Source organism: Clytia hemisphaerica, unplaced genomic scaffold (genome assembly GCF_902728285.1).
Source record: "Clytia hemisphaerica strain Z4C2 unplaced genomic scaffold, Clytia hemisphaerica genome assembly, whole genome shotgun sequence".
Classification (NCBI taxonomy): domain Eukaryota; kingdom Metazoa; phylum Cnidaria; class Hydrozoa; order Leptothecata; family Clytiidae; genus Clytia; species Clytia hemisphaerica.
The window spans coordinates 131,321-156,026 of NW_027103761.1; the positions used below are offsets into that span (position 1 = coordinate 131,321).

At 35.2% G+C, this 24,706-nt stretch overlaps 2 protein-coding genes and 1 non-coding gene across 3 annotated transcripts; all 3 read right to left on the reverse strand.

Annotated features, from left to right (window-relative positions):
• Positions 1 to 230: 230 nt before the first annotated feature.
• Positions 231 to 1,975, reverse strand: LOC136805651 (growth hormone secretagogue receptor type 1-like). The gene has a single exon (XM_067062226.1). It carries the CDS (start codon positions 1,843 to 1,845, stop codon positions 454 to 456), a length of 1,392 nt encoding a protein of 463 aa, XP_066918327.1. The 5' UTR covers positions 1,846 to 1,975; the 3' UTR covers positions 231 to 453.
• Positions 1,976 to 12,146: 10,171 nt separating this feature from the next.
• On the reverse strand, positions 12,147 to 23,303 carry LOC136805626 (probable ATP-dependent RNA helicase DDX52). The gene is made up of 18 exons (XM_067062200.1): positions 23,095 to 23,303; positions 22,581 to 22,839; positions 21,570 to 21,736; positions 20,903 to 20,988; positions 20,440 to 20,536; positions 19,766 to 19,846; positions 18,983 to 19,045; positions 18,477 to 18,582; positions 18,280 to 18,352; positions 17,663 to 17,732; positions 16,981 to 17,114; positions 16,201 to 16,414; positions 15,597 to 15,632; positions 15,233 to 15,347; positions 14,444 to 14,519; positions 13,821 to 13,892; positions 12,783 to 12,875; positions 12,147 to 12,315 (listed from the first exon to the last, which is right to left on the reverse strand). The coding sequence occupies exons 1-18, from the start codon at positions 23,182 to 23,184 to the stop codon at positions 12,237 to 12,239; spliced, it is 1,911 nt and encodes a 636-aa protein (XP_066918301.1). The 5' UTR covers positions 23,185 to 23,303; the 3' UTR covers positions 12,147 to 12,236.
• Trnaa-ggc (transfer RNA alanine (anticodon GGC)) lies at positions 17,350 to 17,422 on the reverse strand. The gene has a single exon. It is a non-coding gene; the product is annotated as a tRNA-Ala (tRNA).
• Positions 23,304 to 24,706: the final 1,403 nt, after the last annotated feature.

The following is a 24,706-nucleotide window of genomic DNA, read 5'->3' on the forward strand; positions in this document are numbered from 1 at the left end:
CAATATGAATATCACTGTATCAATAAACTTGTATAAAATTCTTATTTTGCAATTAATAAATGATAGAATTGTGAAATAGCAGAGATCTACAAAGAATTAGCTAAAATATAATTCATCAATACCTCCTTAAAGGTTTTGTTTTTACATAAGTCAAAGTGTTCCCGTTTCATATCAAACACATATTTCATATCAGGACAGTGTCTGCCTATTGTTATATTATGCTGATATAAACAAAAGAATGTTTTTCATTTCCTTTTTCTGATCAATCTTGCGCCACAACCGTGTCAAACCAGTGTGAAAGAGCTTATGTGAATTAAAAGTGACGAGCAAGCAAACAATACCACTCTTATTTAAAAACAAAACCTTTTTAAATGGTAAATTTCTGAAATTGCAGGGATCTATAAAAACTAGCTAATTAACTAGATAATTGTTTCCATCCAAGTCGTTGTTCCATCAGACATCAGATATGATTGACGATTCTCTATTATGAGGTGCTCCAAGCAAATGTTTCTCAGAATTTACAATTGAAAATGCTTTCTTCTCTTGGTTCGTCACTTTGTAAAATAACATTCGAACATTTTTACGGAACTTTCGATCAATGATTGAATATATCAAAGGGTTGATGCTGGCATGAATGGCGTACGGTAGCATAGCTGCCAGCTGTAAATAAGAGTATGTCTCCTGAGCTAGATCATCAAAAACTCCATATCCGTGTAAAAGATTGAGTAACCGGTTCGGTGCAACGAGAATGACAAAAGAGACTAGAAGATAAGCTATTATAGAGGTAATCCGACGATCTTCTCTACGACGGCGATGCTTTTGTTGTTTCCCGATTATTGAACCCGTTTCGGATTTAACTTGATATAAACTTTTAACGATCAAAATGTATAATACTGATGTCACAATTATAGGAATCAAAAATGTACTGATCACTAAAACCATGTCATAAATCAAAGCTTGACGAGGGTCGGACCAATTTTTAGTACACTCTCCACCGTATACCACATCGAGATGAATAAGTAGGGGTATACTAAACGTAATAGCCCATACAATGTTAAGTATAGTCGTCAAATAAATTTTCTTATTCGACACTCGAATTTGGAACGGTTTTACAATCCCATTAAAGCGTTCGAAAGCAATAATCATGACGAAACCTAGAGATATCATACAAAAAGCATGGACAGAGAAACGTAGTATTTTACACATGATTGTCTCATAAATCCAAAGGCATGTCCAAAAAGCAGGAAAATAAATCACCAGTTGAACAAGTGAGAAAAGAAGGTCAGAAAACGCAAGCATTCCAATAATCCGGCGACAAACTGTGATCCGGTGACGGTGATAACCGGTAACCACCAAAACAAGTAGATTCCCGAAAATCCCGATTGTCGAGATCCCGATAATTGCCCGGTTTGTGATCCTTCTGGCTAAAGTACATGTTAATGGTTGATCTTGGTCTCTGCAAAAGTTGAGATTACCTTTTGGTTTGAGAGCTCTGTACCAAGTGCAATTGCATTCTTCCAGTGGTTGTTTGAACAAGGAACAATACTCTAATAGGTTCTCAACATGTGCAGTTGGTGCTGTTTCGTTCCCAGTCCACCACTCTGCCTTGTCGGACAAATTTTCCATTTGATTTTTGCCTGGAGCTACAACTGTTGAAGCCAAACCTGATCTTCTTCTATTATGAGGAAGTGATGATGAAATTTTACCATTACCATGATATATCAAAGTTGTTGGAGACTTAGATCGACTTGCGTTATTCACCGTGATGACCGGTTGTATAAGGATAGTTATGACCCATATTGACATAACATTATGTTTGGACGACGCACCAGTAAATAAGTTCATTATCCAGTTATATAGTGTCTATCAGCTCCAATTTCCAAAAACAATGTTTTGTTTACAAGACAAGTTTTTAACCAAATCTTTGCTACAATGGACCTCCCAAAGTATGCAAATGACAAATTGCGTGTCACCAACTTCAGCTAAGCAAAAAGAAACTCCTCTCAAAACATGTTGAAATTTTGTTTTTATTTTTGCTATGATAATATAAGATAAACAAAATATACCATCGAAACTACTTGAGATGTAGCCTAAATATTTTTTTAAAGTGTAACACAATTGTTTGGGGTCTTCCTTTCCTCCCTGACAACTTATAAGGAGTTTTGAAAATAAGCCTTCTCAATTCCACTTCGTTCTGCATGGTCAACACTTGACTCTCTAACAATTTAATATAAATCGTGAGCTTTTTTAGGTAGACTACACTTTTTCTTGCTTGAGAAAGGTTGGAGATTTGCTAAAACCCAAATGGCGAGAACCAGTTTTTTTTTCACGAACACTAGATTGAAAATTGACTCTATAACAAAGGGATTGACATCAATCGTGCCCTTTCTAAGGCGCGCGAAACAATGAGGTAAAGCCGATCTGAAGCCAGGAGGTTTTCAAAGTACCTCTGTACCCAAAATGGAGTTTCTAGCACTACAGTGCTACTCCTGCAGTATACATTTTTTCTTGCTTGAGAAAGGTTGGAGATATAATTATGCGAGAACCAGTTTTTTTTCACGAACACAAGATTGAAAATAATGACCCTAGATTTTGAAATATTAGTGAAATATTTCTGAGGTTTTCAAAAAATGGGTTTTTCTTCCTCTTAGATTAAAATCTATTCAAATATAATGATATAAAGAGAAGCATCCCAAGAAAAAATAATTCTAGGCCTCAAAAATGGTTTTCGTAGGGCACCCCTTAGATCAGGGCAAATTTTTGATATTATGCTCCTAATAGGGTGTAGAATTGACAAAAAAAATTTGCCCTTCGAATCTCCTGCAGTTTTCGAGTGAATCGATTTTTAGTTAATCGATAGAACTTATCAAGGGTCCCCCCTTTACTAACGGTTTTTTTGAAGTCTGAAAATCAAATATCTGATTCTACCAACTGATTCAGCTTGAAAAGTAGATGAAGAAAATGGGGTTATTTTTTAAGTTTCGACCAACTGGTGCCGAGAAATTGCATTTTTAAGGCGAAAAATCGACGTTTTGGGCGTTTTCCGATGACGTCAGAATTTTCCTAGAAGCATTTTCAGAGAAATTCATTCTCACGGCTGGATAGCCCTGAATTAGTAGTATCCAAAAATGGTATGGTTTGTTAACTTTCGATGTCAAAATCTCGAGATATTTTGGTTTAAATATTGAAAATTATCGATATTTTTTGCTGAGTCAGCAGTTTTTCAGCATATTTACCCACCTCAAAAATGAATTATCTCGAGATTTAGACATAGAAAGTTAACAAACCATACCATTTTTGGATACTACTAATTTAGGGCTATCCAGCCGTGGGAATGATTTTTTCTGAAAATGCTTCTAGGAAAATGCTGACGTCATCGGAAAACGCCCAAAACGTCGATTTTTCGCCTTAAAAATGCAATTTCTCGGCACCAGTTGGTCGAAACTTAAAAAATAACCCCATTTTCTTCATCTACTTTTCAAGCTGAATCAGTTGGTAGAATCATATATTTGATTCTCAGACTTCGAAAAAACCGTTAGTAAAGGGGGGACCCTTGATAAGTTCTATCGATTAACTAAAAATCGATTCACTCGAAAACTGCAGGAGATTCGAAGGGCAAATTTTTTTTGTCAATTCTACACCCTATTAGGAGCATAATATCAAAAATTTGCCCTGATCTAAGGGGTGCGCTACGAAGTGACACAATTCACTACCTCGGCCGCTGGTCTATATGGAAAAATCCTGACGTTGAAAACGTACACGTTTTTTTATAAGAACAAAATAGATGGCCTTCGATGGCCAAAATCTTAAGAACATGTTAAGGACATTTTAAGGCTTTGCGGACTCTAAAACACACGATTTCTTTGGAAAATAAGCAAAAATTAGCCTAAAATGGTAAAAATAAGAATGTTAAGAACATTTTTAAGCTTAAACTCAAAAAGTTAAGAACATCAGAAGAAACTGCTCCGTTTTCTTGCTCCGAAACGTTCCGAAACCAATATGAACACAATCGATCCGTAACGAAAATCATACCAAAGCGAAACGGAACAGTAACGTGTGAACATGATCTAAGCTTTCTTTCCAAAACATCCCATGGAAAAAAAACACAGTCAGAATCAAAGAAATTTCTTGATTTATGTTAGTCTAGCAAGCTAGACGACTAATTTATACATAGTAGAAATAAAGCAAAAAGTAATGAATGGAACAATTTTAGTCGTCTAGAAACCTTTGTGCAATAACTCCAAACAAAAGAAAAGTGTCAATATTGCAATTATAACTTTTTCCTGCTCACAATAATTCTTGAGAAAAAAAATATGCGTGGATTTGTGTATTGAAAGTCTTTCATTTGAGTTGATTTCGTTTTGAGAGTTTGTTTTTTGCTTGATAAATTGTTTTCTCGCTACGCAAGTTTCTGCGTAGCTAGCCCCTGTATCTATAAGGCTGGAACACCGGATTCTTCCAGTCGTTTATACGAGCTAAATCCCGTATCATTATTATTATTAGTATTGATATTATTAGTATTACACGCATTATAAACGACTCCAGTCTAGATTTATGTATGAGCCCATGACAAAAAAAGGAGGGCGCAGAAATAAAAAATATCCAGGAAATTTCCAAAAAGGGAACTCAATAGTCGCGTTTGTGACTCCTTTACGTTGTGACATCGAGGCAAACACGTACACGTTTTTTTATAAGAACAAAATAGATGGCCTTCGATGACCAAAATCTTAAGAACATGTTAAGGACATTTTAAGGCTTTGCGGACTCTAAAACACACGATTTCTTTGGAAAATAAGCAAAAATTAGCCTAAAATGGTGAAATTAAGAATGTTAAGAACATTTTAAGGCTTAAACTCAAAAAGTTAAGAACATCAGAAGAAACTGCTCCGTTTTCTTGCTCCGAAACGTTCCGAAACCAATATGAACACACTCGATCCGTAACGAAAATCATACCAAAGCGAAACGGAACAGTAACGTGTGAACATGATCTAATTTCCAAAACATCCCATGGAGAAAAAAAACACTGTCAGAATCAAAGATCTTTCTTGATTTATGTATGAGCCCATGACAAAAAAAGGAGGGCGCAGAAATAAAAAAAATCCAGGAAATTTCCAAAAAGGGAACTCAATAGTCGCGTTCGTGACTCCTTTACGTTGTGACATCGAGGCAAACACGTACACGTTTTTTTATAAGAACAAAATAGATGGCCTTCGATGGCCAAAATCTTAAGAACATGTTAAGGACATTTTAAGGCTTTGCGGACTCTAAAACACACGATTTCTTTGGAAATTAAGCAAAAATTAGCCTAAAATGGTAAAAATAAGAATGTTAAGAACATTTTTAGGCTTAAACTCAAAAAGTTAAGAACATCCGAAGGCTTTATGTTCTTATTAAAAAAACGTATAAGGGAGAAAAACAAAGCGGTTAATCGCCAAGTAGAAGCGTCCTCACTCTTTAGTAATGTTTGTTTTGCATGGTTGCCATGGATACAGATAATTTTCCTGGTAGAAATGTATTTAAATAGTTAATTAGAGGTGGAGCCCTGAACCCTGGTACGTAATATGGCATTGCATCAGTTTCGTACATCCTAGGGTTCGGTCAAGACTTGTTCAAAGAATTTCGCCCTCAAATGTAAATAAGAAGCAAATGTTCCCTATCCATTATATGCATCATTGTCTTCTGACATTACGTCACGGACCCAATAGCTTATTGGTTGAAAGTGGCGTAATATCAGTCAATACGTCATTTTTCAACCAATCAGCTGTTGTGCCCGTTGAAGACATTGCAATGGTGCATATCTTGAATAAAACAATATATATTTGAGCTTTTTTTCACTTTTGCTTCCCTTTTTTAAAAAACCGAAACTATTGCAGAATATTGAGCTTTTGAATATCTTTCCAACAGTACCAAACTTACCACGACTGAAGAGTTCCTCCAAAAATTATAAAGGGGGGGGTTTTCACTTTTACGGTACGACGGTATTGGGCCTTTTTTTCCCCGGTAAATCGGTATTACCAGAAAAAAACGACGGGATTACGGTATTTCGTTTTCTACTGGTATCGGTATTTAGGTAATTAGGCTTCTTTTATCGACGGTATTACGGTATTTGACCCAAATTTTTGTCGGTATGACGGTATTTAAGACCCCTGAAAACCCCCCCCTATAAACGAAAGGAAATAAATTGCACACTTATCGTGAACAGACTTAAAAAATGTTATCATTATTTTAAATCCTTTTTGGGAATTTCTTAGCGATAGAATCAGGCGATGTAGGGGGAGGGTTACGTGTCAACCTCTAAAGAAAAACGTCACGTTGGATCCAATCAGTTATCAGAACCGTGGCGCGAGTTCAAAGGCATCACTTCAGTAATGATATTGTAATGTAGTGTATGTAAATGTGTAATTGCTATTGCGATGATATACTTGGTCCGAGACCCCGTTCATTAAAGGAAGGGCCTAATGAAAACCGATCATATTTGCTCTTTATACTACAGTGAAGTCTCTTTATCTTGAACCTCCACAATTTGAACGAGCTTTGACCCTTCGGCTTTTGTAATGATATTTGAGCCGCTTGTCAGGGTAGTCTTTTGATCCAAATTACATGGGTCACAAACAACAAATTAACATCCCCATGTGAAGAAAGTACAGCGAGGTCTCCATAACTCGAATTCGTACGGGGAATAAAAAATTGTTCGAGTTATGGAAATTCCAGTTTATGGAGATTGGTTCATAAGGTATTGTTCACTGAAGGGACGAGCAAACTCGTTCGAATACACCTTTTCCAGCGTAGTCGCGCGGTCACGCGCGTGCCACTTTATTATTTAGTTTGCTAACCTAAAATCGATCCAATCCTTTTTTTACACTTTTCCTATTGTGTTTAGGTGCCAAAAAAACTGGTACGGTTTTAGGGTGGTAAAACGGACAAAAAATGCCCGCGCGACTAAAGGAAAAAGTGTATTGTAAGAGTTAAAGTTAAAGAGATTTTACTGTATAAAGAGCAAATTATGATCGGTTTTCATTAGGCTCTTCCTTTAGTGAACGGGGTCTGAGACCAAGTCCAATTACATTGGAACATGCACGTAACCTGGGTTAATTTTCAAGTACAGTTGACGCTCTCTAATTCGACATTCTACTACTCAATACGCTCCCTTTATTCGATAAAATTTAAAGTCCCAGTCAACAAGAATTTCTCATAAACGACGCTCTATTATTATAGATAAGCTCCCTTAATCGATGAAAATCCAACCCCTCCTTAAAGATCAAAATTTAGAAAGCGTCAACTATATCTAAAAAATACAACAAAAAGATAAAACATTTATTTGATAAATTAATGACGAGAAACAACAACATTGTTAATGGCATTTTCAACGTGCAGGGTTCAGATTTTAATTAAATGACTTAATTGTTCTGACATAAATGATCAACGTAAAGGGCTTTCAATTAATAATTAAGAGAAGGGTATTATGTAACGTAATCTCCGAGCATATCCTGATATCATCCCGCACAACAAGTATTTATTTCAAAGTCATGGCTCTGCGTTAGAAGAACTGCCAAGGTTAGCAGTCCGCTTCGATGAGAATCATCAAGGTTTCAAATACCTTAAAGGAATTATACGGTGTTATATACACCCGACTCGTCTGAAACTGATGTCAGCAAAATTTTAATAAAAGAGTCCTTTCAGATTTGTAAATAAAAGGAAGAAAAAAATCTTGCTCCACATTTTTCTTTATTCATTACAAAAGATTCTATTTATTTCAATCTGCTGAATCAACATACATTATAACTATGTAAAAGGTCAATGGCTTTAATGGCGGGAACTAATTTTGACGAGCGGAAAAAATCCTGAAAATGTTTAATTTCGGCGAGAACTTATTTTAGCGAGTGAGCAAAATATTTAATTTTGGCGGGAACTAATTTTGGCGAATTTTGTCTTAATTCACCGAATTCGCCAAAATAAGTTTCTGCTAAAATAAGTTCCCTTAAGGTAGTCTGAATCGTAGATCTAAAAACCCCAGGTAGTATATAAGGAGCACGAATCCGTTAGGGGATGCCATCAGCCAAGATTTCAAATGAACATTAAATGATCTTTTGTGCGTGATGGTGATTGGACAAAACAAAACAATCGCAATCATTTTCATAAACTCTAGAACCCAACCTCTTTTGTTTCCGTTTTCAGGCAAAAGTAAAATGAACAGAGCAACCTATTTCAAAATACGAATTTCGCGATAATCAAATATTGCAAGTTTTCTCCTGCGCTGAAGAGCTACCAGTGAAAGTGAAATGATCCAATTTCACCAGTAGCTTCGAAAATCTAAAATAACCTAGAAATGGGATCTCGTACATCTTTCCAAGAAGTCGTAAGCGACAAAGAAAAAAATTGGAACAGATTCATCCCTAGCCTTGCCTGGTACCTTAAGAATAATTTATAAGATTTCGAAACTCCTTTGAAATGAGTGTTATATTAAAACGTCACGGAGAGTGCCAACCAACTTGGAAGGATTGACGTAACTTCTAACCTGGAAATTTCCTTTATAGCCTACGTGAGCAGAAAAACAGTTGTTATGATTCTATTGAGACCAGAAGGTTGGAAAACTGATAAAGAGAATTTGAATATTTTATAGGATTTATAAAGCTGTCCGAAATGGGAAATCAAAAATCATTTTCAAAACAAACTAAATAACTAATAAAGAAGCGAAAACCCAATATTATTGGACAAACCTATTTCTCCGATTCTTTCTTATAACACTTTCTTAAAAAATAGGCCCCATAATGCAATGCATTTTCAATTTCTGAACAATATTCCCGTTGAATATTTCAAAACGTTCCCAGCCAAAGCATTAAGAAAGATTTGAAAATCGGAATGAAAAATTGAAGCATTGAAAATTAGTTAGATACCATAATTTTAGACTGTCTATCATTTCCAACTCTGTAGTAGGGGGGAGTATGGGTTTGACGGCGTGACGGTATTAGCTCTTTTCCCGTCGGTGTTACAGTGTTTGACGGAAAGATTAACGATATTTTGATGTCAAGCGTGCTATACAGTGACAAGATTAGGATTTTAGTGATTTTCGCAGTCGGTTTTTGACAGTGATTCAAGTAAAAGTCAGGATAATTTCGGTGTGTCAGACCCCCGTACGCCCCCACTAATCTAATTATTTAAATAATAGCCCAAATCACACGAAAAGATTAAAAAGTGGGTCATAGGTTTCGAACAATACGTCACTACTACTACAAAAATAATTAAATTAAATTTTTGACAATGCAATTAAGAGCAATTTAAATTAAAGTCATCTCAAAATCAGTTTCTTTGAGATGATAAGATATTTATCTAACGATATGATGCTTAAACAATTTAGCAGATCATTCAAGTCTAAAGTCGAAAAAACAATCTTACCTTTCTCGATGGATTGTAAATTCAAACTTTGTCTTTGATATTCCACTCCGAGTTTTCAATCATCATTTTCACCCATTACTGTCATCCTCTATGGAAAAAAATGTACTAGTCTTTTTCAGCAGACAAAATTCTAAGGCCACTGTCTGTTTTTTGGATTAGAAATTGAGTTTCCGCCAACTTGGTAACCATTGAAACCAATGGAAGGCCTAGAAATTTTTCAAAAGATTGCACCCTATGAAAAGTTTATTTTCAAGGAATACTTATCAAAAAGCGAGGAAAATTTTGATTTTGCTCACTTTCTTACATATTCTTGGCATTTTCCTGATACATGGTAAAATTTTTCAAATAATCAGTTTTAAAACTGAATTCAAAATTGAGTATTCTGGCCATATAACGGCCATAAAAAAATGCTTGAAATTTTCACTGTTCACTTCTTCAATTTATTTACAACTGCCCGCTTTTTCCATGAACATAATTATAAGTGAATATGGAATTGGATGATATGGTTCAAGTTTTTGCACTATTGATTTAAGTTCAATATCTTCTTACCAAAGTCTTTTGGAGAAGGTTGTTCGTAACCAAACCATTTGAATGAAGTCTTTTTCCCACATTAATCGTCACCATCTTGTAATATGTTAGCACCCTCTAATATTTTAAATGTTTTTTATGTTAGTTGGTCTGTAAAAATAAATTAGAATCGTTTTTAAAGTCTGTTTCTATATAATCAGCAGAGGAAATGCAAAGAAAATGCTACAATTTTCATAGAATTCGAATTGGAGCGTTATGGGTTGTTGAAAAGATATTCTTCGCGAGTGAAATGTCACCAAAAAAAAGATTTCAAAAATAATCAAAAAATACAGATGAAAAATGAATGAGAAATACCGGGGTGTTTTTTTAGGAGGGGGTGATTAAAAGAAGTCGTACGGTAAAAATCAATGCCACTTTATATTGAGATAAACTTGAATTTTCGAGGTTATCAAACAAAGTACTGGCAACGATTCAATATCTTATGCGGAGGTTGCTCTCGTCTGTAAATCCCTTTATTCCTTTATTAACTGATAGTAAATAAGTAGGGTACCGCTTTGAAGGTCATCTTATATGTCAAAAAATAGAAAATAAATTTGTAACCTGGACATCTTCATTCAAATTTACCCAACAAGGTTTTAAACTTCTTAATTCAATTTTATCTGAACAGTTCAGCAATTGTCAATTCATCTGTGAAGTTTGTTTACTCATCTGAGTTGGGTTTCGACCGCTATAAAAACCCCCTTCAATTTGGGTTTCGGGCGCTAGGCTAGGCTTTGACTTACTAAGTTGGGTTACGACCGTTGACGGAAAAAAATACGCGAAGGGTCCCTATTCTTTTAGCTATCCAGCAAGGCCGCCACTCCTTACCCTGGATATCTCCACTTTCTTTACTTGCTGAGCATCAAGCAGAGAGACATGATGTACTATTTTGGTATTTTGCTCCGCACACCCCATCCCTCCGAAAAAAGGTCTGTAACGACTAATTTTTTTCGTTGGTCACCCAATAGAACGATTATAGTAAGTAAGGAAGTCTGCGACCGCAGTCGGAGACGACCCAAAGGCTCCTCTTTCGATAGCTATCTACCCGAAGGTAGGGGAGGGAGCCACTTTCTCCCTGGATTGCTCACCTCACCCTTGATCCTTCTCTTAATTTCTGATCGTCAAGCAGAGAGGCATCAAGTACCAATTTGGGAATCTTTGGTATGACCCGGCTGGGGGTTGAACCCACAACCTTGCGAACTAGATGCTCTACCACTGCACTATTATAGAGGGATGCTGAATCAACAAAATATTGAAATATTAAAGTCATGGGAAGAAAGAGTTCAATGATAACCGTCGTTTTGCTTAAAATTCCAATTCCCGCGATAAGGTTCTTCTGAATTTTCCGAGATTTTTCCGCTATTTTTCCCGGGATAACCGGCATGAGATTGGAAAGGTTTTTTTTCTAAAGGCCGGAAACAGGGGGGGGGGGGGGTCGGTAGTAAAATCTCAGACATATATGAGTAGTAAAAGGATTTTTACAAATTTTTACATACCACCACCCAGACTCTTGGAAGAGGTATTTTACTACCCTGGTAGTAAAAGTTTTTGAGACAATTTGTCATAAAGACCACCTATTTTTTGGTTGCTTTTCGGACTGATTTTACAAAAAAAGCTAAAAAATGATTATTTCTGTGACACATTTTTCACTTTGTGCAAAAATTAATGTTTTGCCCTTAGAATTAAAGTCTTTTTATATTGACAAAAAATCTCGGAATTTTTTGTTTGCCAGCAAACAAACTTTCCAACAGAAATTTTTTCAAGTGATAAAAATTTTCAGATTTTTTCAGAAAAGTCATCCAAAAAATTAAAAGAATTACAAAAATAGCTAAAATTTGCTAATTTTACCAGTTTTAACTACCCAGGTAGTAAAATTTTTTCAACATTTAACACGATACCACCCATTTCAGTATTTAACTACCCTGGGTAGTAAAATATTTTTTCGAATTTTCGTCACACCACCACCGTAGTAAACGTCATTATGTCTGAGATTTTACTACCGACCCCCCCCCCCCCCCCCTGACGGAAAGTATGGTGTTTACTCACGAAACTGCCTGATTTTCCGAAGCTTATTTCTCAACTACCCAGAGTCCTGGTCTTTTTCACTAGAAAAGTGGCAGTAGAATCATAGTGCCGGAATAGAAATCTTTTGCAAAACGACGGTAAACAACGACAGAGTAAAATCCTTGTTAGTTGTTTGCTTCCTTATTGAATTTTGATATTGGCCTAAAATAAAATGATTACAAAAAATAAAATTGACTTTAAGAAAACCACTTTCATTTTCCATCGGTATCTTTAGTTGATGCTTCTTCGTTATTATCTTTCTTCTTTGTTTTTGAATGTTCGATCATTTGCCTGGAGAAAATAAATTTGCATTGCCAATTAAATCAAGATCTCAAAGAAGTCATTGTTTTGACTTAAAATCAAGATGGTATAAACATTCTTATAGCACTATTAATTTTAGCCATTCTATGAAGTGATAACTTATAAAAGTGCAACAAGTTTCGAGAGTAAAGTTATGCACGAAATAAAGATATTTTTATCAAACATTTGTCGTCAATTTTGAATCCAGATTATGAATAAGAACCTAAAATTTCACACCATACATTTTAACATAGTCCATCATAAAGGACATTGAACTTTAAAATACACATTGGAATAGAGATTTCCGAAGCAATTTCTGTTAAAAGTGAAGCTGACCCAGTATCTCAGAATAATTGTATCTAAAAATTACCGGAGCTACGAAAGTTGTCGCGGACGTCCATTCCAGACTTTATTTTAGAGAGATCGTTTGGAGATCCATAATTTAAACATTTACTCACTTCCGTTGTTTAGATTTTTGGATATCATATTTTGAAGATGTCTTGATTTGGTCACGTTCTATGGGGTTCTTCGATAATTTCTTTTTTGTTCTCCTATAAGAGTTTTAAGATGATAATGATTGAGCACTCAGCGAGCTTGGATAGAAAGATTCTATTAAAAAAATAAGAGGCTTTTCACAAGATTCCACAATGGGTTTTTCTAGAAAAAAAATGGATGTTGGAGGATATATAATATAACATTGTGGATCCCTGGCATGAGAATTCTGACCTCTATGAAATATACTCATGTATGAACATTTTCAGCCCAGTCTAGTTTTCACGATAAAAATCATATACAACTGCAAATACACAGGTTGCAAAATTAAAAGTTTGAAGTCAAATCACGCTTTTACTCGAAATTTTTATGCGTTTGTTACATGACCTTCATTTCTGGTTGGTTAGAATCTATTGCAGTTTATTGATGCTAATAAAGTAATTAACTGTAAGTTGTAAAACATGTAACATGGGAATAAAATCACGTGAACTTTTTTGAGTGATCACGCATGTTTTGACTGCATTGATATCATTTTGCAACCCACGTGTTATTGATAAGTGAAACTAAACCGGTGCTGGTGGTACTGATAGCAAGGGTTTTAAACCACAATATAAAAAAAGAAACAGGATAAAGAGTTTGGAGGTAAACTATGTCGAGGTTACTAGGGAGCAATGAAGTATAAGTCCGAAGGGTTAGAATCGAATCTTTAACCTTTCTCAGGCAAGAAAAAGTGAAGCCTTAAAATATACGCCGTATTTTTTATTATGGATTGGATTTGGCGATTTCTTTGTTTTCGAGTGGTATATTTTTTGAAAACTAGCAGAAAATTTTACTTTCAATCCCGAATTATTGTATAAAAACCACACGGAACGCTCAAGATCGCGCAACTTTGGCAGGATTTAAGTGACTTCAAATCCTACCAAGGAGATTGGATTCTACCCCTTCGAGTTTATACTTCATTGCTAAGAAGTACTGATACAATAAAGAAATGCGAGAGGAAATACTTGTTAGGGTTTTTGATTTGGAGCATCCATTCGGGGATTTCACAGCCTGATGATCTCATCACATTTGCAATGCTGGAAAAGATAACAAGGAAAAGCCAGTTTGTAAAGGATCGACGCTACTTGTGGGCGTCTTTAGAAATATAACTGAGTTTATGTTTGTGTGTCTTTCAGCGATGGAGACGGAAAGGTTCTAATTTGACTGCATCCTGACTGATTGGGGACGACGTTGAATCAGTTCTTTTACAGTCCTCGATTTTGCGGGTCAGAGCTGCAGCACTTTTATTGTCCTCCATTTTGCGGGTCAGAGCTGCGGGCTATTCCAAACCGCTTCAGTCACTTTACCGTCTTCAAAAGTGCAAATACATAAACTCACTAAAGAAATATCCATAAAATTGTTATGAAACTACAAAACGTAACTCAAAAAGTAACTGTAAATTCCAAGGCGAAAATGCAGCGGTTACAGCCTATCAAGATTCAGTGAACTATTCAACATGATTTGAGCCCCAGAAGAATACGCCTTTTGATTTTTGAGATACTTAATGCAAAAACGCCTCTTCTTTAGCAAAGGTAATTCGAAATATCCATAATCCAAAAAAAGGTTAATCATACTAAAAATGAGGTACCTTCGGAGGTTGATTTTGTCATCTTCAGTGAAAAAAGTGACGGCTCTTCCTTTTCGCCCAGCACGCCCAGTTCGACCTAGAAATCATATTAAAAAGAAAACTTCCCAATTCAGCCACACGAGCCTTTAAACGCTAGTTCTCAAAAAGAGCTCAAAGAAGAAATTACATTCAGAGAGATAGTATTTGCTTTGAGTTGGGAGTTAGCTTAGCGGAAATTAAATTTGGCGGTTGAAAGATATTTTTGGCAGAAAAACCAACCTGTTTTAAGGCCTGAAAAAGCACATGTTCGGAAAATGAATACAACAATTTGCCTGGTAGGAATTCAATTTGGCGGATTTTGGTCAAATCAGCCCAAAATCAGCCAAATAGACTAGATTTTCTTCTTCCCAAAATTCCTTCTCTTAAGGTACTTGCAATAGCGCTTTTTAAAAATCCGAAGAATCCCTTATTTTACTACTTAACAAAACGAAAAGACAGTGGGAATTCAAATGGGCTATTCCAGAAATAGTATGTACCCCTATATTGAGGAGGTGTGACGTCCAGGATGGTCTGGAAAAATAGCAAATATAGGGTGGCCTGGAAAAGAAAAAATCCACGGTGGGCTTGTTTTTTCAAATGAAAAAAATCCAGGGTGGTCAGTAAAATCGGGTTGAAAATCCTGGGTTGTCAAAAAAATGGGAGAAAAAATCCAAGGGGGTCCTGAAAAATAAGAAAAAATCCAGGGGGTCACCTTTTAAAAAAAGTTCTCAACATAAGGGGTACAATTTTTTTCTGGAATAGCCCAATTACCTATACGGTGAATATAGCTGACAGCAGTGGGCGGGAAATCGTAATTGACAACCATGTTAACGCCTTTGAAATCGATTCCACGCCCCATTAGTTCAGTGGCAATCAATATCCAGATCTATTAAAAGTAAGGAAAAGATACAGGCTGGCGATCATATTTTCGGCTTTAATCCTTTTTGAAGTAAGAAACGATTACGACCTTAAGCAGCCTTAAGACTTCAAACTTCAAAAGATTATAAAATTCTTGCATAGATAGAAGCAATGCAGTTTTCTCACTTTTACTCTATAAGAACCGTGCATCAATGACAGTAAGCCTAATCAACATGGTAGCTATCATAATACGACCATCACAGGGAGAAATTTTTACCTTTCCAGCCCTGAAGCTTTTCACAACATTCTCCCTCTGTATAAAATGATAAAACAAGCATTATTCAGAGTTAATAATTTCTAGAATTGAAGGTGTGAAAAGAAAAATTTGATATTTTCTTGGCTAAATAAATCATAGAAACACAGCTTTAGATCTGTAATAATTGTGGAAATGAAGCCAAGAATTTGGTGTCAATTCATCCAAAAAATTGATAGACTTTCTGCAAAACGTCAATATTGCGAGTAGGGTAGAGAGATTATTATACATCACATGGAAATTTTCAGATTATTTTTTGCCAAAAAACAATTATTCAGTGGTTAAAGCAAGATTTTTCGTCTAAGACGGAAAATGGATTTTACACAGCAAATTAACACTTATTCTTGAAATTTTGGTAAATGATGCAGAATTTTGAGGCGGTAAAAGCATTTTTTTATACTTTACTGAGACGGAAGAACTTTTAACACTGGTAGTGGTCAAAACATGGTTGTTTTTTTGACTGAGACGGAAAATGGCTTTCACAAATTTTGGTGAATTATACAGAATTTTGAGAAGCATCTTTATTTTTCACTGAGACGGAAATCTGTCTGAGACGAAAGAGCTGTACCTGTAATTGTGTCCGGTCCGCATGTATAACATCCACGTTCAACCCGTCATAGATCAACTCGTTAAACAGTTCTTTAGCTCTATCTTTACTCTGAACAAACACTAAAACGGGTGGCTGGAAACCACGCAAGATAATTTGACGCATGGCCAATAGTTTTCCTGATTCTTGTCCAACAAAGACCAGTTCTTGTTCGACAGTATCTGTTGCAGCATTCCTGGACAAAAATATTCGATTAGAGAAATTTACTTCACAATTAAAAATAAAATGCACACTGAACATGATCAAAACAGAAAGAAAATTATCCAAAAAAGAATACCTCATCGGTCCTTTTTTACGCCGGACATTTTGGCGTTATCTGTCGGCCTGTAGCCGGCATAAAATTGGCAAAATTTTTACATAAAAGTGGTACTAATTTTTGAGTTTTTTCTTTAGTTTGGATAATTCATAGAACCACAGCGCTGTGAAATTCCGCTATTTTAATGTTGTCAAATTCCGCAGCGTCGTCAAATTCCGCAACGTTGTGAAACGCTTTTCCGCTTTTTATCAAAATAAATTTGATCAATTTAAAAGTTTTACTCAAAAATTGGGATGTGCTGGGATGTTCTGGAGTTTTTATAAGATACAATAATAATTGGTCATTTAAAGTAATAAGAATGATGCCTTCTTTAGAAAAAGTTAAAAAAATGTTTTATTACTGGCTAACGACCAACCAAATCAAATATGAGCTTCCAAAAACTCCAGCTTGCCCCAAAAATTGTGTCTTCTTAATATAGCTCTCACCTTGCACCGATGTTGATACGTATGACATTATCCAGGTGCAGTTTGGACCATTCTTCGACGTTATTGGCAAGTGTTGCACTGAACAAGGTGTGACGGATCTGTGGGTTATCACAAGCTTGAAAAATCGCCGCTACCTAATAAAATAAAATTGTCTTTAAACCCGCAATATAATGTAGGGTTACAATTTGCAATGAGTAATAATATAATAGTTGGGTTACTTGAAAGTGTAGCAAATTGATAAAACAAAAAATGAAGCGACTGCTTAGGTTATTAGTTGTTGAAATTGGGTTACAATATGCAAATATCAATTTAAGCCTTATGAATCAACGGATCCTGCATTAATGTACTTCCCAGTTTTCTCAAAGGTAACGAATCGAGTGGGGATTGAACCCACGACCTCTCGCTTGCCGGGCGATTGCTCTCCCAACTGTGCTATCGGTTCGTTGCTATTACACTAGGTCGTAGTAGACGAGGGGAGCGACGTGCTCAATGTTCACCATCAATTTAAGCCTTGTTTCCGAAGTTATACTATGGTGACTTTATTCCAGATTCATTCGTTGTTGTTAGTAGTTGGTAGTAAAGAAAAAACAAAAGAAAAAAGGGGAAGCAAAGAGTTCAATAGAAGAAGTAGTTTAAAAGAATCAGGCGAAAAAAACATGACGAAATTGCGCCAACATCAAACCTGATCTCTGAATCCAGCATCACCTTCTTCAAATAATTTATCACCTTCATCTAACACAAGCCACTCAACACTGTATGAAGAAATGAAAAATATTATCAATTACAAATTTTCAAGTCAATCGGTAATTCATGATATTCACATGTTTAATACGGAAGCATCTACAAAAGACCGGGAGAATTCAAACAATAAAACTGGCGGCAAACAACCGTATGAAACATTACGTCACGAGTATCATGAATGAAAGCCTATCTCCTCTTTTATATCGTTTTCTATCCAGGTTCTGGTGATACTACATTACATCAACTTTAAAGAAAAGAAACATAAACATAAACAGTGGACTCCGGATTACGGAGTTTTTAGACGACTTTCCAGCTAATAGTGCGAATTGTATAATGAATAACGGAGGTTCGATTAATAGAGATTTGACTGTAGCTTTTGAATTTTTTCTGTGTGGCGGTTCGGTGATAAAAATTGGAGTAGCTTTTACTATTCCTGTGTTGGCTTTATATGGTGCAGAAGTTAAGCTAGATTTCGTCTTATCACAACATAATATAACTCTGTTGTCAGTCAAGCGTCAAACACTCACAGTTCCCCAGAACTTGTGTAAAAGTATATACCTGCTTAATTGAAGGGCCGGTGGGTCCTGTTGTAAAAGGTGTACTAAACGATTTGGTGTGGCTACTAAAATATCTGAAGAAGTAAACGAGGTGTGATTAATAACCTAAGCACAACTCCATTCGTAATGGAGCAAGAGACAGTTTTAAAATCCGAAAAAAATAACCCCAAAGTATTGAGAATGATTTCTATTCCTCACCAAAATGATTTGTTTTGCTATTGGCTATAGTAGATGCTTTGGCTTTCGTTAAGACGTGTATCTTCAACCCCAATCCTTCGTTCATACGAACAAATTCACGATGTATCTAAAAAAAATCAGCAGCAGCTAAACAAAAACAGGATTTTCGACACTAATGAACTACCTTTTAGGGGATGTGACTTTTGATGTAAGACCACTCAGGGGAAACTAATCATATATCTGAAGTTAGAGGGCTTCAAAATACGCTCTGTAATTCGATTTTCAAGGGGAATCGGATTTTCATCGAATAGAGCGTATCGAATAGAGCGTCGTTTTATGAGTTTCTTGTTGACGGTGACTTTCAATACAGTTATCGAATAATGGAGCCTATCGATCGAATTGTTGAATGTCGAATTAGAGAGTGTCAACTTCAAGTACTAAAAACAAAGCTTCTAGAACCAAAACTCGAACGGACTTTACATCTATCTGTTTATTGATTACCCAACGCATACACGAATGAACAATACCTGTTGTGCCAGTTCGCGTGTCGGAGAAACAACCACGGCACGTAATCCAAATTTTTTTGGTTCCTAAAAATAAAAGAAACTTCATAAATTCATTTTGATTAAAGCAAAACTCTTGATACAGTGGAGTCTCCATAACTCGAACAAACACAGGGAACACAAATTCGTTAAGAAAATTGTTTCGAGTTATAGAGTATAGTTTATAAGGCATTGTTAAGTGAAGGGACCACAAAACTTGTTCGAGTTAGGAGACATTCGAGTTATAGAGGTTCGATTGTATAATGAACTAGGAGGGAATGTACACAAAAGTGATATAGTCAACTCTCTCTAATTCGGACTTTTCTATTATTCGGACCTTTCTGTAATTCGAGCAAAAATATTTGGGTCAACTCTTTCTCTAATCCGAAGAAAATTTTTAATTCCATGAGGATCGAATTAGAGAGAGACACATTATGAGAATTCATTGATTCTTTTCCTGTTTTTCTTCCTTGACAATCATTTAGCACAGTATATACGACACAACACGTTTTTTTTATAAGAACAAACTATAAAAGAAGATAAGGCTCCAAAATGTTAAGAACAAGTTTTAAGCACATTTAAAAAAAAAGCTTCGTGGACTCCAAACATCTAATTTCTTACGAAAATGAATAAAAATACTCACAAACTGATAAAAATAAGAACATGCTAAAAACATTTTTAGGCTTAAAACTCAAAAGGTTATCCGAAGGCTTTAAAAATTTTGGATGTTCTTATAAAAAAACGTGTATAAAAATCATTAAAACCTACCTTTAAATGATGCAGTAGAGGAAGAATAAAGGAAAGTGTTTTGCCACTCCCCGTTGGTGCACACGCTAATAATTCACGTTGCTGGAAAATTGAAAACAATGACAGAGATAATAATGGTCAGAGAAAGGTTTTTCGTTTTAGACTTTGAACTTTATATAGACCCTGGAAGAAGTTTCTCCATCCCAGCCAAGCAAAATATTTTAATCGGAGTTTTTTTTTAAAGTGGTACCCGCATCGAGAGCGCCAGATTAATTTCGCTTGCACGCAAGTGATGTAGCCCCGTTTGCCGTTAGGCAAAACTTTAGCACCACAATGGCTTCTTTGCGGGTACCAATGTTCAAAAAAACTCCGATCAAAGACGGCGGATAAAGCTTGGTCCAGGGTTTATAAAGGTCAGTGCACGTGCTAGAGGTTACGTTGTTAATCATTTTAGAATGGCAGTCTTTTGAATAAAATATCATCACGGACGCTCCCGCCTTCATTCGAAAGAGTAGAAAAAGTATTTTATTCTAGTTCAAGTTGCCAAGACATAACGAAGCAAGTGTTACTCGTGACGTAAATGATGAAGATTTGGAATATAAATTATAACTTCGAATCTCTTTGTAGTCTGAATTAAAATCAACAAAAAATAAGAAAAATTCAAAACATAAACATGAGATTTATTGTTATAGTACCTGTATTAGTATGGGTATTGCTTGCATTTGTATAGGTGTGGGTTCTTCATATGAATTTCCTTGTAAATTTTTCAGTAACGTTTGCGAGACTTTGAATCTAAAGTGAGTGAAAAATAAAAAAATTAAATCATTGATTGAAACATCAAAAGTATCGTTCCCTCGAAATTCTGACTGAGAATAAATCAAAAACGGAAAGATTTTTAGAAAAACTCAAAAAAGCCTTCTCTATAATACACGGCTTGCAAGCAAAAGTATAGCAGTGCAGTCAAAACATGTGATTACTCGAAAAAGTTCACGTGATTTCATTACCATGTTCACTTGTTTTACAACTTACAGTTAATTACTTTACTAGTGTTGATAAATTCTAACCAACCAATGAAGGCCATGTAACAAATGCATAAAAATTTCGAGTAAAAGCGTGATTTGACTTCAGTCTTTAATTTTGCAGCCCGTGTATTCTTACCTTTTGAGGTCGGAGAAAGATTCTATTGGATCAGGGATGTCGGCACCATGAACTGTGATACGGTGTTGTTTCCGGAATATATTAATCTGAAAGGAACGAATATAATAGATGTGTGTTTGACAAGTCAAAAACCAGACTTATCTAATTATAATGGCGTTTAATGGCATTTAGAAGGTGCAAAAAGTGAAAGATTTTCTTCCTCGCCCAATGATAGCACGCCACAATTTTTTCCCAAAATCCCCCTCATTCCCATCTCACAAACGGCCCACGGGACCCATGCAATACGCTCTCCTCGAAATGCATAAAAAATAGTATCGCCAAGATACTTCAAATTTACTTCAATCAATCAAAACTTAAAATGGTTTTTTTTGTGAAAACATACTTGAAGAAATAATCCCACTCAAAAAGACCAGGTCTGCAATAGACCTTTTCATAAATTACGTCACGAACATCAGTTGCCTCGTTTTATTGTTTGAATACGAAGCAAGTGACGTCATTTATGAAAAGGTTTATGATGTTTTTTTATCACGAGAAGTGTGTAATGTTGGAGTGACAAATAATAATAAGGGCGGAGGGCGGATAAGTGGGTAAGAGGACTTGAATAATCTTATACTCTTTGTGTCGGTTGAATTTTGAGAAAAGGGGAGAATTTCCGGGGATTGAATACTTTTTCTTTCTGTTGTTCGATGAGTTTTTCTCGAGTTTGTTTTTCACTTTTTGTTTTTTCCTGTTTCTCTCCTTCATCATCATCATTGTCACTTGTTCCCATGGCCTTCTTCTTCTTTTTCTTTTTCATTATTGTGATATCGTCGTTAGTCTGATCATTTGATTCATCTGATTGGTGGAGAAAAAAGATGGAAAAGAAAGTTTTTGTTCTTAGTGCTGCAAAAAAGTAATTTAAGACCTCCTTGAGAGGAGGCCTCTGGAATTAAGCCTGACAATGGCTTTTATAGCCAAATACTGACGTTACAGGCAAATCTCCTACCCCCCCCCAAATATTTAAAAAGACAATTTTTGATAGTCGAATTAAACGATACCATCGATGAATACTGTAAAGCATGAAATTCTGAGCAAAAAAAGCGTACTACAACCAAGTACTCAAACCTCAACATACAAATACCACGATTGACGTCAAAATTTGTTTAAAACGTAACAGATTTCACAAGATTTTGAACTTTCAATAGATGTGTTTTCTCTTGGTTATAGACCACTATACTTTTTTTAAATAAACTAGTAAAATCGAGATATCGAAATTATATGACTTTAATTGAAGTTGTTTCAGTAATGCAAATTTCAGTTGACCAGTAATTTTGCGAGCGTAGCAAAAATAATATGAAAAGGGGGTTCTTGAGGGCGGAGAGGAGTTTGAAATGAACCTTCGATTGGCTTTTATGTTTTCTTTTAATGAATTCGTCTTAAGATAATATTCAAACTAGATTGAAAATTGGTAGATTAAAAATTACGAAAGAAGCCTATAAGACTTTTAACCGGACAAAGCGGTATAGAAAGCTTCAGAATGACCGGTAAAACTACGAAGTAACCAGTAATCACCGACCACCGGCTGTTTTTTTGCAGCACTGCGTTTCATTGGCGGCGAATCTCTTCACCCCTAATAACAGTGTTGAAGACAAGCCTTCATCATAGTTATAGATTGTGGAGACGTAAAAATTTATTATACCTAATATTGAGCCTTTCTTTTTCTTTTTCTTCTTTTTAGTCGAGTTTTCACCTTCAGAAACGTCTTTGACTTTCTCAACACAATCTTCATCTTCTTCAGTTTTAGATTTACGTCTTTGCCGTTTCCTTGTTTTCTCTTTTGAACAGTTTGCATTTTCTTTTGATGATAGAGGCGCGGTAGAGTTGCCAAAGAAATCCAAGGCATCAAAGTCTATTGCATCGTTCTTGGAAATACAGTCTGTAGTCTTTTTGTGAACCATCTAAAGATAAAGGTTAAAATTTAACTCATCTTGATAAACTACTATTAAAGATCAAATTCTATTAAGGAAGTAACATTAGTTGTTTTAAATTAACACCTATAAATTTAAGATTCATTTATTAGCTTGGCCCTGTACGGAAAGGAAAATGGGGGAGTATAGTGACAAAGTAAGGAGGCGCATATAAGAAAACTCCGATTGGAAAACACACTCTTGATTTTGATCCCCACCTAAGAATATCCCTATTTTAATTCTAACCTGAAACTGATCCGCATCATCTCTGAATCTTTTCAAATCAAATTTTGCACCAGATCCAAGTTTTCGAAAGAGGTCAATTGTATCAACCATGATGTATATTTATTTTTTCTATGACTTTTGTATGTAATTTGTGAGCAATTTTATTATCAAGAGTATTTTTTAACTTGATTAAAAACAAAGTCGAAATAATTGTGTATTTATTTAACCCTGGAAAATAAAAAAAGAATAAAAATTACAGACCAGATAAGATTTTTGGAAAGAAATACAACCCTGCCAAAAGTCTAACCTCGTCCCCCTGACGATTTGCTTTTTATATAGGATGTAGCAAATCGATTCGAAACGACCATCAAAATTATATAAAAAGTGAGAATCGGGCCCTGGGAACGAGGTTGCAAAAAGTCCTATTTTCGGACGCCGTTCTCCGAAAAAAGTGTTATTTAAAAAAGGTTTCAAATTTTGAAAAATTTACCTTTCAACATATTTCGTCATGGAACAGCAAATTATAAAACCCATACTATATCATGTTAAACTAAAGAAAAATTGAAAAGAATAATAAGTTTCCAGAACTCTCCGGATTCATGATATCCATGACGTAATGTTTTCTAGGGAAAGACCCCGGTTTTTGCCAGTAGTGGCAAATTTTATACAACTTTTGTCTTAAATTTGCCACTACTGGCTAAAACCGGGGTATTTCCGTAGAAAACATTACGTCATGAATATCATGAATCAATTTCTTCATTGAGTAGCGAAAAGTTGACAAAAATTGATTTTAATCATTTTTATTCAAACATACAAACTATATTGTTATTTTTTCACTTTTAACAGTAATATACAAAATATATTATCGTGCCATAATTATAGTGGCAACAAAAAAATAGTAATGAATATGATAATTGCTAATATAATTTCTGACATATAATTAAATCTCCTAAAATTTCATCTAAAACAATCACAAGTTAATCAAGAATTTTATCCTTTTTATATTATGTACATACAGACAGAGACAGACAGACAGGAAAAATACCTGATCAAAGACATCTGTTTGGCTTCAAAAGAGAACCTAACCCCTAAAATTACTTACAAAAATATTGCGTATAATCTAAACTAACAACAAAAAAAACGTAGAAGTAATAATATCAGCTACACCTTTTCTAGCCAGTAATTCTTCTATTATAGGCACCCTTCTTATTCTTTTGGCACTTTGAGCCTCAAATGTTCTTATCCTAGTGGGACGAGATGGAGTTTTTACAAGCTTTTATTTGATTAGGTTGGTCGTTAACCAGCAATAAAACAATATGGTTACTTTTTCTAAAGAAGGCGTCATTTTTATTACTACAAATGACCAATTATTAAAGTATCTTATAAAAACTCCATCTCATCTGATCCTAGTTCTTTAGTGTGTTGGTATTAGCCTTATTGTGTTTGGGATGAAACTAAACCACCTTAGTACATTAAAGGTTTTATTTTTACAAAGTGTTCCCGTTTGATATCAGACACATATTTCATATCAGGACAGTGTCTGCCTATTGTTATGAAACTAAACCACCTTAGTACATTAAGATACTGAAAACAAAGTTTTGCATTGGAAAAATTTAGCGAAATCATAAATTGG

Bases quoted from the DNA above. Each gene is read 5' to 3' on its own strand.
- LOC136805651 (XM_067062226.1), bottom strand. From the start codon at position 1,845: ATGAACTTATTTACTGGTGCGTCGTCCAAACATAATGTTATGTCAATA.
- LOC136805626 (XM_067062200.1), bottom strand. From the start codon at position 23,184: ATGGTTGATACAATTGACCTCTTTCGAAAACTTGGATCTGGTGCAAAA. The intron at 20,989-21,569 runs GTATTCAATCCC...CGTTCCTTTCAG, and splicing joins TCGAACAACAGAAAGAAAAA to ATTAATATATTCCGGAAACA. The intron at 18,583-18,982 runs GTATTGTTCATT...GATTTTTTTTAG, and splicing joins CACGCGAACTGGCACAACAG to ATACATCGTGAATTTGTTCG.